The 16,330-nt window shown below is 32.6% G+C and overlaps 1 protein-coding gene across 2 annotated transcripts; it reads right to left on the reverse strand.

Annotated features, from left to right (window-relative positions):
* Positions 1–5,135: 5,135 nt before the first annotated feature.
* On the reverse strand, positions 5,136–10,442 carry LOC25495091 (U2 small nuclear ribonucleoprotein A'). 2 transcript variants are annotated; one of them, XM_024786687.2, is made up of 8 exons: positions 10,306–10,442; positions 9,214–9,340; positions 8,893–9,022; positions 8,588–8,793; positions 7,902–8,063; positions 6,487–6,537; positions 5,880–6,029; positions 5,136–5,449 (listed from the first exon to the last, which is right to left on the reverse strand). In XM_024786687.2, exons 2-8 carry the CDS (start codon positions 9,334–9,336, stop codon positions 5,444–5,446), a joined length of 828 nt encoding a protein of 275 aa, XP_024642455.1. In that variant the 5' UTR covers positions 9,337–9,340; positions 10,306–10,442; the 3' UTR covers positions 5,136–5,443. The 2 variants fall into 2 exon arrangements, with proteins under 2 accessions (XP_024642455.1, XP_024642456.1); XM_024786688.2 differs by lacking the exon at positions 10,306–10,442 and adding an exon at positions 9,426–9,444.
* Between the last annotated feature and the right edge of the window lie 5,888 nt (positions 10,443–16,330).

Raw genomic sequence — 16,330 nt, forward strand, 5'->3', positions numbered from 1 at the left:
ACCTATAAGTCCAACTTCAAATGGAAGCAAGAGGTATTTTATTAGCTTTATTGATGATTATAGTAGGAGAACATGGGTTTACTTCTTGCCGGAAAAGTCAGAAGCTTTTTCTGCCTTTAAAAGCTTCAAAGCTTTGGTTGAGAATGAGATTGGTAGAGCAATTAAGGTGTTGCGAACGGATCGTGGTGGAGAATTCAACTCACAAGAATTTTCTAACTTTTTTCAGACGAACGGCATCCGAAGACAATTAACTGCAGCTTATACACCACAACAGAATGGGGTTTGTGAAAGAAAGAATCGCACAATTCTAAACATGGTCCGAAGCATGTTGTCTAGAAAAGCAATTCCAAAATGTTTTTGGCCTGAGGCTGTTAATTGGAGCATCCACATATTGAATAGAAGTCCAACATTGGCAGTGAAGAACATGACACCTGAAGAAGCTTGGAAAGAAAACAATCCAGTCGTGGATTACTTCAAAGTTTTTGGTTGTATAGCCTTTGCCCATGTTCCTGATGAAAAGAGGAAGAAGCTTGATGCTAAAGCCGAAAAATGTATATTTCTTGGTGTAAGCGAGCATTCAAAAGCTTATCGATTATACAACCCGATCACACAAAAAATAATAATTAGTCGAGATGTGGTATTTGATGAAAGCAAAACATGGAAGTGGAATGTTAATAGCACCGGAGAGTACATTTCAGTTAATGATGATGAAGTTGAAGAAGAAAAACATGATCAACCTTCAAGTTCTGTTATCACAGGTTCTTCATCTGCTCCCTCACCAAATTCACAACCTTCAAGTTCTATTATCACAGGTTCACCATCTGCTCCCTCACCAAATTCACAAGTGGAAGTGGAAGATGTAGTTTCAAATGAATCTAGACTCCAACGTACAAGAACAAGGCCAACATGGATGCAAGATTATGTGATTAGTGGAGTTAATCAAATTGATGATCCAGTTTCTCATTTTGCTTTGTTCTCAGACCATGATCCTATTGCTTTTCATGATGCCATCAAAGAGTCGAAGTGGCAGAAGGCCATGAATGAGGAGATTGAAGCAATAGAGAAAAACAACACATGGGAATTAACAAATCTACCAAAGGGGCAGAAATCTATTGGAGTAAAGTGGGTGTATAAGACAAAGCTCAATGCAGATGGTAAGGTGGATAAATACAAGGCTCGACTAGTAGTTAAAGGCTATAAGCAGGAATACGGGGTCGATTATAAAGAGGTATTTGCTCTGGTGGCTCGCCTTGACACAATTAGATTGGTTATTTCAGTCGCAGCTCAAAATTTGTGGTCTATTTATCAATTTGATGTTAAGTCGGCTTTTTTACATGGTGAATTACAAGAAGATGTCTATGTTGAGCAGCCATTGGGATATGAAAGGCAAGGGAATGAGAAGAAAGTTTACAAGTTAAAGAAGGCGCTATACGGACTAAAACAAGCACCACGAGCTTGGTATAGTCGTATAGAGTCTTATTTCATTAGAGATGGCTTTCATAAATGTCCATATGAGCACACACTTTTCATTAAGCTTGCAGATGGTGAAAAAATGCTTGTAGTATGCTTATATGTTGATGACTTGATCTTCACTGGTAATGATAAAGTCATGATTGATGAATTTAAAGCTTCTATGATGACTGAATTTGATATGACAGATTTGGGTCTGATGTACTATTTTCTTGGCCTTGAGGTAGTACAATCAATTGTTGGTATTTTTATGTCACAAAAGAAGTATGTTTTGGAGATTTTGAGCAGGTTCCAAATGGAGGATTGCAATGCAGTCTGCACTCCTACTTCTGCAGATTTTAAGCTAAAAAGGGATTTTAATGGGAAGAAGGTAGATTCCACTCTCTATAAGCAAATTGTTGGAAGTTTGATGTATCTAACTTCAACCAGACCAGATATAATGCATGTTGTTAGCCTTATCAGTCGGTATATGGAGAATCCAACAAAGTTACACCTCCTAGAAGCTAAAAGAATTTTCAGGTACTTGAAAGGAACTAGTGATTTTGGAGTGTTCTATAAAAAGGGAGAGGAAAAGGGTTTGTTTGGATTCAGCGACAGTGACTATGCTGGAGATGAAGATGACAGGAAAAGCACATCTGGATATGTCTTCATGATGGGCTCAGGTGCAATTTCATGGTCATCCAAAAAACAACCAATAGTTACTTTGTCTACTACTGAAGCTGAGTTTATTGCAGCTACATCATGTGCTTGCCAAGCCATTTGGTTGAGAAGGCTAATTAGAGAGCTTGGATATGATGAAGAAGATCCCACACCAGTATTTTGTGATAATGTCTCTACCATTAAGCTGTCAAAAAATTATGTTCTACACGGGAGGAGCAAACATATAGATGTTAGATTTCACTTCTTGCATGATTTGTGCAAGGATGGTGTTATTGATGTTATCTATTGCAGAAGTGAGGAACAAATTGCAGATATAATGACAAAACCTCTCAAGACCGCAGTGTTTGAGAAGCTTCGTAGCATGTTAGGAGTTCGTTCAAGAAAGGAAGTTGTTCGTGATGCTTGAAAGTTGGTTGGTGAAATTCTCTCAGCTGTAAACTGATGTCTGCTGCTGCAGGACCTTCAGTTTAAGGGAGGAAATGTTGAATTTTAATTAGTAATTTTCTGTTTTGAATAAATCCTTATTAGTAGGGAGCAGTAACTTTGAGTTGTTTAATCAGTATTTTGTTTCAGTTAGTGTGCTCCACGTTTTAGGATGTGGTAGTGGGTGGTTATTTTAATTCCTATGTAAAAGGCTACACAAGCCTGTACTTTGTTGGTTCAATTAATTCAGTTTTTCCCTTCTCATATTTTTGTTACAATTATCTTTGAGTGTTTTTACAGTTTTTAGTGATTAACATGAGAATCATATTTAATACATGAGAATGAGAATGAGGAAAAATCAATTGTGTATGATTTAATTAATAGGGAAATGTTAATTTGCGCCTTTAGGGCACATGTTAAGGATTCCACTAATAGAAATTATGCTTCAGAAATTGCGTTAATTTATTGCTAAAAAAATCTAATATTAATTTTTTTCAATTAATACTTACCATTAGTGGCAAGAATTTAATGTTTAACATGTGTCTTAAGGGCACAAGTTAACATGACCCTAACTAATATTCATTTTTCCTTAAAAAAAACTAATATTTTTTTTAATTTGAACTTAATGATATTTTAATTTCTTTTATTTTTTCTTTAGTTATTATTTTTAACACAAAATTTTGGGGGTTAATTTATCTTAAAAAAAAAATTAACACAAAATTTTCTAAATTAATAGTAAAATCGTCAATTCTAGAATAAAATTTAAAATTAAATTATCAATCATGAATATTAAAATTTGATCTCGAATTTAAAGAATACTTAGTTTTACTTATCTAGTGATTGAATTTCAGATTATCAGATCCTATTTTCCTTAAAATTTACGGGATTAAACCAAACCTTAAATTTCTAATCCACTTTCGAAATTTAAAATGACAGTACCATAATATACAAAAAGAATGATAAGTTTTTAGCCTATAGATTGTAACTCTCATATAGGGGAAAAAAAATCTATTTCTTTTACAAAAAGATTGTAACAAAAAATAAAAAATATTAAAGCGAAATAACAAAAAGTAATAAGAAAAAAATTTGAAGTATTTTTATTGATTGTGTGTATTCTGAAATATGTACAAGTGTGGAATTTATAGGCAAACAATGCTTATATTTGACGTTATAAACATAAACATGGAACACGAGTTCAATTATGGCATTATAAATATGGAACACGGTAAAATTTCAAATTAACAAGTTTCATTCTTTAGTAGACTTGAGATATTTTTTTACACATTCATCAGTTTTGCATTCGCATAACCTTTATTTAGCTGAGGAGAATTCAGATGATCTTAAACACGACTATTGTCATTTGTGACTAATTTCTTATTTATTTTCAAAGTAAATAAATGCCCCCTACTTTTTACTATCCGTTAGCTTAATCTAAAAGGTGATGTGACGTAAACAATAAATTTTTAAAGGTCAAGATTTTAGAACTTTTCTCATCCAATGCACTTAAAATTTTACTTATTGTTGATCTTTGATCATGTGTGGTTTTAGTATCCTTTTTTTTTATTTTTTAGAGAAGAGAGAAGTACCTTTTGATAGTTCTATGTATCTAGCTATCTTAATCACCTGTAATGATCTTAAAATATGGATGGGAAATGTCCCAACTCATCATCCTTTTGGCTATAGGTTTGCTATTTTACCTTTAAATGAATGAAATTTATTTTACATTAAAAAAAAAAAAATTCGAGAAATGTCATTCACGTACTTAAGAAGACTCTTTGAAAAGTATTGAATCTCTACGAGTCAGCATATGAAGATTCATAAAGATAATGAATACTTCAAAATGAAATATAAGTTAAATACTTTGAAATGAAGTATAAATAAATAAAAGTTTTTTTTTACTTAAACACATTAACTTTTCAACTTTTATTTTTGCTTATATTTTACTTCAGAGTAGTAACAATTTTAACACTATTGAAAAATGCTAACATACAATTTTAACACTATAGAAAAATGCTAACATGTCCACTGTTAGTATATGAAAGATATTGGAAATTCTACCAATTTTATTTTTTTTACAAAGAAATTCTACCAATTTATTTCTACAAATTTATTTTTAACGTGTGCCTTTAAGGTACATGTTAGCATGACCCTTGCTCTGTATTTCCGTAATTATAATAATCTTTCAAAAAGTTGCTTAGTTACACTGTTAATTTTTCTTAATATGCTTAAAAGTTCTTAAGAGATTTTACAAATAACAAACGGAGTACATGTGTTTGCTATGAAGTATGGACTCTAGTATGTGGATCTTTGATTTGGGACCTGTTTCACTATGTTGGTTTGGACGTTGAATTAGAGAAAATGTAGCCAAGTTGTTTTCCAGATTGAATTCGTTCCTATTCGTTGAACTTATCTGATCAAGTTGCCTTGAAGGTGTAGACATACCAAGTTTCAGCCTCAGCAAACTCTACAATTATTTTCACCACTTAATATTTTTACGTCAATTCTTCATGTTAATGGCAATTCTGTGACATTATATTTCTATTCATAGACAACAGTTAGAAAAGAAGGACCAAGTCTGCATCTCTTTATACCAAGAACATGGATGCAACCAAATAATTGACTATGTCGTATTAGTTTGAAGAATGTTTCATACTTATCGTACACTAAAAATTCCTGGCTAGGGGCCAAAAAGGGCCTAACAATTCATTCAAGTTGTAAAGACAATTAAATTTAATACACATGTTTACGACAACAGCAGCTATTCTCCAAGAGGGGAATTGAAACCCCCAATTCTAAACCATCTAAGAAAAGAGAAGTACACTTCATGAAAAATAACCAATGCTTTGATTCAATAACCCGACATTAAAGTGCACCCACAATGCTCCTCACTCTAGTCCTGCAAAAAGAATGTAATGAAACCATCAGATACATTATTGCTAACATGAGGATAAGACAAGAACACAAACAAGCAGAGCATATATGATCCTAAACAATTCATACACAATTGTATGATCAGTTCTTGTTGCATTTAATTCTCCTATAATGGATCTCATTACGTCAAGGCCAAGGATGAGAGTAGGTAGGATCTAGGATCTATGCTTAGTTAATTGTAATTATTGGCTAAAATCGTAATAAAATAATGGTTGGGTATGTTGGGCAGCACCTGCTAACATGTTAAAAAAAGATGTGTGATGAAGGCACAAATGTAGGCAGTCCAATTAGTTGTGAGCAAGTATAATTACATATCATGGAGGAATGATGATGGTTAATTTATCAGAGATTCACAAGAAAAGCTTGAGTAACACAAGGAAAAGTATGACACATACCTGTTCCATTGCAGTAGAATCAGTATTACTCTGCTCTTGTGTATCTTTAGATTCATCAGGAACCACATCTTGTTTTTCATTGACATTATCAATCATTATATTATCAGTCAAGCTTTTAAGATCTGCAGGAAGTTGGCCAGACTTCAGTGCCTGTTAACATCAAACCCGATTAGATGACATATCATCAGTTATTTTGGTAATATATAACAAATCTATACTAGGAAGATACAATAAAATAGTCAAGCAAATGTCATAACAAAGCTCAGAAACTAGTAGCATGAATCTCAACTTTTCCCCCAGACATCCCAAACCACCAGATTCAATGTATGATAACCCAAATCCCATCCTCCCCGTACGGAAAACAATCCAAGTTTTCATAATCTATCTCAGCCAACATATGCTGACAGTAAAACGGAGTTTATGTTTTTCAATTTTGAAATCCAATGATACACAACTTCATAGGAGAGCCTCCCATTAGTCTAGTAAGAGGTCAATAGTCATAAATGAAATGTAAAGTAATTTCAACATTATGTTATGCATGAGTAAAACAAAAACAATACTTAAGATACCAGAAATGAATGATTATCTAACTTAGAAAAGCAAGTACCTTTTCAAGTCTAGCGACCTCTTCAAGAGTCTGTGAACTAACAATGGCAGCCTGCACGCAAAAGAAACATGTAAAACCACAGGGTAACTCACAAATAGTTGTTTCATGTACCCCCCTCTAAAAGATGGTAACAATAGTTCAGTAAGATGGCCATTTTGCTATAATCCAGAATAAGGTGATTCCTTAGCTAAAGAAAATATCAAACAGGCACATAATATAATTTCAAAAGAATCTGCTTACACATAGTTATATACTATGTATGGCTGACTATAATAGGAAGGTTCCAGTATGCCCTACTGCTGTTAGTTATAGCTTTCATATTGGTTAGATTGGTACTTAACTAAAAAGAGAAAGTTACATTTGTCACAATAGTTTGAGTCTCTAATTGACTCATCATAGTTTAACCACTGACTTTCTCAGATCAATAAAACTTCAATTTCAGATTCTCAAATTATCAGTTTTATCTATCTTACTCTACTCTCACTTTTCTCACAAATTTTAAAATTTTTCACTGCCAACCAATAAAGAATTAATCAAATGGGCCAGTGGAACAGAAAGCATACCCATCTTATAGCATAATTCCAACTTATAGGATAATGAGTTACGCTATCAAAATAAGCCACCCTCAAATGCAGATAATTATAAAGCTCTTGCAATGTGTTTTATAGTTAAGACCTGACTAAATTCATTATCAGTTTAATGGATAATTCTAAAGCTCTTGTGATGTGTTTTATAGTTGAGACCTGACTAAATTCATTATCAGTTTAATGGATATCCATTGAATTTACAGAAAGGAACACAGCAAGACTAACTGGACGGATTTTTTTTTCATTTAATGATTGATGAATAACCAGTTATATTCATCTGAGCAACAAGAATTGAAGTAGCAAGGATTAAAAATAGAATAATAGGTACTTCAGGCCAAGCCTTTTGTTTGGACACTGATATTTGATAGGTTTGACACAAATGAGATATGGCTTGTTTGTCTGTACTATCACAAGATATAGTTTAGACTCCTTGCTGCTGCACCTTAAGGTGACTACCATACCAGTGTTATCAATGGTGGATGGTGGAACATGCCATTGCACCACCATGGCAGGCCTCCGTTTACAAATTGCTCATGGTGGTTGGAGAAAATTCCGCCATTCCAAGGCAGAATGGAAGCACCATGGCCTCCATTAAACAACACTAGTGACTAGTTTATTATGCAAAAGTTTCCTATATCATCGTATATGTGCTGTATTGGACACATGCTGAAGTTATGGGTTAAAGGATTAAAGCAAGCAAGTAATCTCCTCGTCTACAACAAGTCTACAACTTTTAAGCTACAAACAAAAATGCATAAAAAATGAAAATACACAGATTATTTGTTCATTCTGAATTGAACACAAGGTGTATGGCACTTGTAATTGTACCTTAATAGCAATAATTTGCTCTGGAGTAGGAGCAGTCACTTTGGGTGTCTGTTGTTCCTCCGTAGCTTCTGAAACATCTGGAGTTTCAACAGGCGCTGGTGTGTTTTGAGCTTCTTCTATAGCTTCCTTTGATTCAAACAAGTTTTTCGCTTCTAAACGTTCCTACAGGAAGTACAGATGAAGAGGATGTGTGATTGATAACAAGAAAAAATTCAATAATATACCACCATTTTCAATTTATTTATTTTTTGCATTGTAATCTCTAATAATGTAATGAAACAAACTCTTCTTGCATCCACAAATATAATTTTAAGAAAAAAAAAATATTTGCACCCAAGATCTGATTTGCATTTTCAAATTATGCCGAGTATCAAAGCCAAGTAAAACAAAGACTAAGGCAGTAAAAAATCAGTCCATCGTCTACAGTTATATGCACGCAATATCTGGTTTTCATTTCAAATCATTAAGTCTATCAAAGCTGAGCAAAACAAGGGCTAAGACAGCCTAGTAAAAAATCAGTCCATCGTCTACGGTTATATGCAGTAAAATGTCCACAACCTGGTCTTGCTATTAAGAGCCAATGGTATGTTTTAAAATGCCAATATATTCATTCAAATCAGACTTTCATATTTCAAACAACAAACCAAAGAAAAGATAAATATGGGTAGTGGTAAAGAAATCCTTACCTTATCTTTCACTTTCTTGAAGTCCAAAACTCGGAGGGATTTCAGCTTGTGGATAACATAAAGCCTATAATTCACTTTTTTTGTAATATTGTTGTCAAGAAGACTAAGGAACTGCAGCTTTGGAAGGGATGTCAAAGGATCAATTTCTACTAAGTTTACAATCCTGTTGTTTGTGAGAACTAGTGTGTGTAAATTCGGCAGGAACTCTGCAATACAAACGCCATAGTAAGGTAGAGTTACACAGCTTGTTGCTTACAGCAGCTAGAAGCAAGATGGGTTAATACAGTTCAAGGTTCAAATCATACCTCCAATATTAGGATTAATTCTAGTAATCCTGTTGTTGTTAATGAGTAGTGTACCCAATCGGTTAAGATTTGGTAAGTTTTCCAATTTGACAATCTCATTGTCGGATAAATCTACTGTGTCAAATTGGTCCTGCAAAGAATCGATTACAAAGGAACTCAAATTCATGAACATATCAAGTAGGCTCATCAAGACAAGATGAAATCTATCAAAATTATTTATCTGAAGCCTAGAGTCATAATAAATTCTTTCAAATCAAATCAAAAGAAAGCTCAACACAACAGAAGTAGTTAAAAGGAATACAAGAAGATAAGAATATTCACCTCTGTGGCACCTAAATTTTCGATTACAGATATTTTGTTGCCTCTCAGATCTAACTCACGCTCTTTGATGGTATTGAAGAAATGAGGACTTTTCCAGATCAGGTCAGCAGTGAGTCTCACCATCTCCCTACGATGTCAAAATGGAACAGATAGTTACTACTAGGATGATGATTTTGGATGATGAACACCAAGAATAAGCTCAGGAAAATTACAAAGTAGAGAAGGATATACAAGCAGCCAGCTTGTTTAGGGTTTCAAATTTAGGGCCGTAAATTATACTTGCTGGGCCGGGCCAGTCTACAATCCATAATTTCTACAACGAAGACCAGTTGAATAAGGGGGAAAATGTGAGTCCGTACCCAAATGGAATTCATATTATTTTCATGTCAAGGACGAAAAATCAGAGCATGTAGGGCCTGCTGGATTGGCTTATTTGAGTTTATCTACTTACTGGCATAAGTTTTGTTAGACTATTTGGAAGAACATACGAAAACAGCTTATGACAATTTTTTCAGCTTATTTTCATAAGTTCTCTAATATAGCTTACAAAAAGTAAAAACAACTTGCAGCTTTTACAAAAACAATTTAACTTTATTTTATGCTGTTCTATAGAAATAGATTATGTGAACTTTACACATAAGTGATTATCAAGCTGTTAATCCAAACAGGCCCATAATGAAGCAAAAATAATCAATCACCCATAAAAATCTATATTTCTCATGTGAAGAGCTGAGTAATCTTAATAAACCAACACTCAAAAAATCATTGCAAGTTACTTTAAACTTCAAAATTTGCTTTGCATGATACATGAGAGCAATGTATGAACTGAATAAATAAATCTGAAGCATTAAAGTTTAAATTTTCAACAACCAAAACCTAAAAAAAAAATTAAAAATAACCCCACATGAAATTAAAGAAGTTTGAAAAACAAATTATATTAAAAATGAATTATCCAACCCTTCAGTGCGATGAATTTAAGAAAGCACCGTATAAAGCATAGAAAATTCACTGTAATTTTTCCCTAACCACACAGTAACATTCTCAGCAATGAGGTGAAAATTAAGAAGTTGAAGGTGAAGAAGAAGTACTCACAGACACGACGGAGAAACGGAAAGAGTGACCGGAACACCACGAATTGGTAAGAGAAGAGAAGAGAAGAGAAGAGAGGGAAAACGAAAACCTAATAAGGGACTAAAACGGTACCGTTTTAACTCTTCTAAATGGACCGGGTTAAATTATTTGTATTTCAATGGGCTTTCTAAATTATCAAATACTATCTCCCATGTACCCCCCTTAAGTTAGAAGATTTCATACTCCCAGGTAGTATATGGAATTAACATTTTATCCTAACAATTTTTAAATATTTAATTATGTCCTATAAAAATATAAATTTGAATTTTTCACAAAAAAAAATTGAAAAATTAAAGTTTGAGTTTAAGCCGATAAGAGATATTTCTACTAAATTACTCATCATGGATTTGTATTGTTGCACGTACACCTATTCAGTATACTACCGTATTTTTTGAAATTTTTTAAACTATATTATTACCCTACCTACCTGTGGAAAGAATCTAGCGATGACATAGCAAAGTGGAAAACATAGAGGTTAATGGAGGGGTCTTTCATATTTAGTGTGTGTTTGGTTTGGAATTTCTGATGTACTATTTAGCCGCAGAATGAGAAGTTAGGAATTTCAACTTCACTCCATATGTGTGTTTAGCCCTGCTAACACCCTACAGAACCTTAGATTGTGATTTTTGGATCTGACAAACTTGCTTTTGTGGGTCAATACAAAGTTGATTTCGGTTTTGTGAGTTTGCAAAGTTGGTTATCTATGGTGCCTGTCTTGTAAGTTCGCAAAATCAAATTTATAGTGCTTAGGTGCATACACGCACAAAGATACAATTTTCCCAAGAATGCTGAATTAATTTTTTTTCAATTTTATTAAAAAAATACCTGATTATGTTTGCCTAAACACTATAGAGATATATGAGCAATTTTTAGTAAACAAAAAAAAAAAAAAGATATATTGGCAATTTTATACAAGCGCAAATTACTTGGAATTTTGGTCAATCAATTCCTTAGGAGGTGAAAACACGGGGTTGAAAAAAGCTTTGCTTTGCACTATGAATATGGGTTATACTTAGTATCTATAGGACTAGATTGGAGTTTAGTGCTTTATTACATGTTTGTAAACCTATAATGCAACTAGACTTTCCACCCGTGCTGCCGCACGGGTCATATACATTCAAAATGTAGTAGGTCAAAGCAAAATTCAATAGTTCAATTATAACTTATAATTTTAATGTCATTATTTTTTAGTACATATATTCTAATTACAGAATACTTGTTTAAACACTACGTTCGAAGTACTATTAATATAAAGATCATCTTCATCTATTAGCAAAATTTCTAGACAATGCACAAACAGCTTCATGGATGATTCCCCTATTGTTGGGCAACTTTAAGGCTGATATATTCCTACCCTGCGATACCTATACAATAGGTAACACACACCACACTCACGTTTGTCTCATGTAATGGATTTGTTTGTACCTTGCTAAGCTCAAAGCTCATATGGCATTATATATTGACATGAACAACCTGCTTATTTATTACATTCACGCTATCAAGGTATGATAGATGCTACAATTGCCATGAGCAACCAATTTAAGAAGCAACTGCTACCAACAGTAGTAATGAGATGGCCACGTGACAGCATGTATAGACACGGTTAACCTTATTAATTAATCTATTCTTTTAGCGTTGTTTAGTCCCAATTTATCTTGAGCACCATACAAAATAAATGTTTTCAATATCTACACCTACTATGTCACATAATAAATCTTTATTTTCTCAATGGTTAGATTTTATGCAATTTAGATTACTTTTTCATACGGATGCCTTATTAGCACACACTGAATCAATATGGAACTTGAAGGATGCATGTTGTCAACTTTGATGATGTATGTTAGGAAAGCATGTGGTCAAAGTATGTTCTCAAAACTTTTAAAAAAGTTAAGCAAAGAAAGCAAAGAGATTAACATAGCATTTGCAACAAAGAGTACATTTTTCACCTTCATATGGTTAATTAACAATTTGAATTGGGCAACGGATACATCATTTTTAAGTTTAATGCTGATGTAATTAAACTGAACTGAAGCCAAAATTTCAAAATACATGTGATATAAATTGGTGCACCATTCAATACAAAAAAAGGATAACACAGTTCACAACCATGTGATAGGAAACATAGTGCACAACATAGATGACAACAAAGTAAACTTAATATTCATACAAGCCTTGAAAGACGGTGACAAAAAAAAAAAGAATAAAAAGACTTGACAACTTTGAGCTTAAGGGGTTTTTCCGTAGATTCTTGCCCAGCTTCAGCGTTATCGGCGACTCTCTTTATGGCATAATTGCGCCAGTTAAGAAGCAAATTATCATAACCTCAACCTTAAACAACATCTGCTTTCCCACAAACATGTCAAGCCCAACCGAATAATCGGTAGAATTGTTTGAATGTAAGATCAACAATCATATGGATATAAATCTTCATTCAACATCAAACTCTATGAGATAGGTCCTATATTTCACCGCAACTCATTGATAATCTTGTCCAACTCAGATACATGATTTGGAATCAAGGGTGCTGGCACAAAAACAAACAAAAAAACAGATATATGAAAACATTCACGCAAAAGATAACTAAACAATAATAAGAGTGCAGACTTTATTAGTGACCCATGGTTTTACACTTGCTGTGAGAGATACGGGTAGAAAAAAAAAGGAACTCATTTGTTTCGTTTATATGGAGGCAGAGATTAGGTGCATTAGTAATTGCTGTATGGGTAGTAGTTGCTCAATGGGAAATATACATCATTGAATATGTGTAGTTGGGAGATGGAAGGCTTATATGAATTGGGTTAGTTGGAGTGTTTTGGGGGAAATTTGAATTTGAACATATGCACTAATTGTACTTAGCAAACCGTGTGATGTCATTTAACCTATGTAATTGCCGCCAAGAAAAAGAGGTTTAGGGTTTTGGAAGTTTTGTTTGCAAATGTACCTTTGGATTAGATATAAAGATATCTACCAAACTTTAGGTTAAGTTTTATTATGAAGCAAACTAATAATGTAGCTCATTTACTAACCGGAGCGGCAATTTCGTCACATGCTAGTCGCCAAGTTTTTTATTATATCTCATCAAGTATTGTGACTATTTTGACAAATGAAATGAATTAATTTTATGACTAAAAAACAGCATTGTAGATTTAGTTTTGTGATCATTTAAAAATAACCAAGGTGATATTTGGATTGTGAAGGGTTGGGTCACTCCAATATGGACAGGTCATTATTTTACTCCCCTAAAAATGGAATGAATCACCCCACAAATGATTTGTTTAGCTCCTTAAAAAAAAAAGATTTGTTCGCTTTAATACATGATAGTTTATTTCGACCTAATGAGTTTGAACATTCCAAAAATTGAGAGCATACTTCTTTAATAAAAGTATAGAACGTTGGAATGTGTTAGACCAATCTACGTGTGCGAGAACGTTTAAACTTATCAAATCAATTCAACGTTCTTAATTCTTATAATAAAAATTATGTTCTCTAGCACTGAAATCAAACAAAAGCAGTTCCATTTAAGTAAGAGAAAACTTTTGAGTTACATGAAAACTTTAGGAAAACTATTTCAATAAAAAAAACTATCAAGGAGCATAAATACTCTTTTTTTTTTCTTTTTCCTGAAACAAGGAGCATACTGTAAATACTTAAATAGTATGTATTTCAAAGAACGCAAGTATCTGAGAAAAATCTCTATTACTAATGTTCTATGTGAAATAAATCATGGAATATCAGTCTAATCACTTAAAAATGGTACGTACGTATCTTCCTCAAAAGAGTTTGTAATACCAAACATGCAATGAGAGGGAGGTTAAATCCTTTAACATGAAATGGTGGTTGAATCATTTACCTTGCTTGAGAATATTTTTGTAACAGGGCAGCATTCTTATTTTTTTTTGAGCTTGTTTTGGCTCCAACTCTTTGTTATTTCTTGTATTTTGACTCTTTCAGCTGGGGTTTTGACACTTCTTGTGCTGAAATCTCAAGACTTTTAATAATATAATCCATTTTAGTTTCTGCAAAAAAAAATAAAAATGAGAGGGAGGTTAAACAAAAACAATGTTGAGATAATATCCTCCACTCATATTATAATGTAATGATATATAATTATTGATAAATAATATAAAGTTTTTGTTATGATTCAAAATACATTTGGTAAAATGTAATTGATTGAGGTAAATAAACACGTGGCTAGTGATCGTGTATAAATGGGAAAGGATGAAGTTTCTCTCCTCTCTCCCTTTGGACTCTCTTGTAGAGTAACTAATGACTTAAGTCCTTCTCATATCTCTTTTATTCTTTTTATGTATAAAGAACACCAATTTTAATTGTGTTCTAATCTATCACTTTTATCTTTAATTGAATAGTATAGTTCCAATTATCCAGTTTATTACACTATCAATTATGGAAATCCTTACGGTTTTGGAGAGAGATAAATGCAAGTACATTTATAAATATTCTTTAAATATAAATTAGACTGAATCATCGCACTAAATTTATTCTTAGAAAGGAAAAAAATGATATAAAGTTCTTGGTGATATCCATTTAACAAAAATGTTTGAAGTTTTGTATCTGATGAATTGAATGTTTGTTTAGTATTTTTACGAAAAAAAATATATAAATGAATGATATTTAAGTTTCAAAAAGTAGATTTCTACTTCGTGGATGTTGTAACTTGTAAGTATTTTGTTAGGAAGAAGAGTAAACTATGATACTAAACATTGATGACTATACTATTTATTAATCTTAACTGGTGGAGGCTGTGAGTCAGTAGGGTCCTAATGGAAAGACCAGACCCTTCTTCTGTAGTGACAGCAAATTTTTAATCCATATGAATTTTGTTGAGGTAGCTTTCTATGTTATATGAAATTTTAATCATCAATTTCGCCGGATAAATATTATCTTTTTGTTACCTAAATCACCACACAATTTTGTCTCACATTATATAAAATACTAAAATAATCATTTGTCTATAAAATTCGAATAAAATAAATTTTTTGTTGATACTATAAAAATTTGTTGTGTACTTTATGTTGTCTTATATTCCGTTCAAGATCAATCGCATTACATACAGATTTGAACATAGTTTTCCTAAAAAAATAGTTTGAAGATATTTTAGATATCTTTTATTCTCGTGCGCACTTTCTTTATCCGTAAACAAAAACATGACACATCCACATTGGTTGGTGAATGTCAGGTGGAGGCTGTGAGTCACTAGATAGCACTTCAGTACCTTTGACTTTGATGCCTTTTGCGTTTGATTTGCTAAAAAATGAAGGATATGACAGAACAACTCTACTTGTCCAGTGTTTGATTTGTAAAACTGTTTCAGGTACAGGACAAACTAGAGGCAAGGGACATAACAAAAACTCATATTTTTGTCCCTCACCAAACCACAACACAACTTTTTGTCCCACGTACAAGTTGTCTAAAATACCAAAATAGCATTTCGTCCCTTAAAAATCATATAAAACAAAAAATTACTCAATGTCATAAAAAATTTGTCATGTGCTGTTCTGCCTTGTGTTGTACTGTTCTGTCCAGTATTTACTGTTTTGCACATCAAACACACCCTTAGTGTCTTTAATTTATTTTAGATGAGAGATAATGTTGATTGAAAGATTAAAATAAATTATTTAAATGAAAGAAAATGAATGGTTAAAAGAGATATATGAACAAAGACACCAAAGACAAAGACACTAAATACTACATGTGAGTTGTGAGTCAACATGGTCCTAATAGAGAGACCCTTTACAATGAGATTGGCCACCCTAGTACCTATACATGAATCTTGTGATGGCAAAGAAAGAAAGAAGAAGCATTTAAAAACATATTTAGCCATACTTTTAATGATACTGTACAACAGCTTATAAATATTAATCTAACAAATAATTATGTTCCTATTTAATTTGTTCTCTATGGACTAGTCCAATAAAATCAACATTAAAAAAGTTGAACCTTTTTTTTTTTTTTTTTGACAAGAATA

This window comes from Medicago truncatula, chromosome 6 (assembly GCF_003473485.1).
Source record: "Medicago truncatula cultivar Jemalong A17 chromosome 6, MtrunA17r5.0-ANR, whole genome shotgun sequence".
Taxonomy (NCBI): Eukaryota; Viridiplantae; Streptophyta; class Magnoliopsida; order Fabales; family Fabaceae; genus Medicago; species Medicago truncatula.

Bases quoted from the DNA above. Each gene is read 5' to 3' on its own strand.
- LOC25495091 (XM_024786687.2), bottom strand. From the start codon at position 9,336: ATGGTGAGACTCACTGCTGACCTGATCTGGAAAAGTCCTCATTTCTTC. The intron at 9,023-9,213 runs GTGAATATTCTT...GATTCTTTGCAG, and splicing joins AAAATTTAGGTGCCACAGAG to GACCAATTTGACACAGTAGA. The intron at 6,030-6,486 runs GTACTTGCTTTT...TGATGTTAACAG, and splicing joins AGGTCGCTAGACTTGAAAAG to GCACTGAAGTCTGGCCAACT.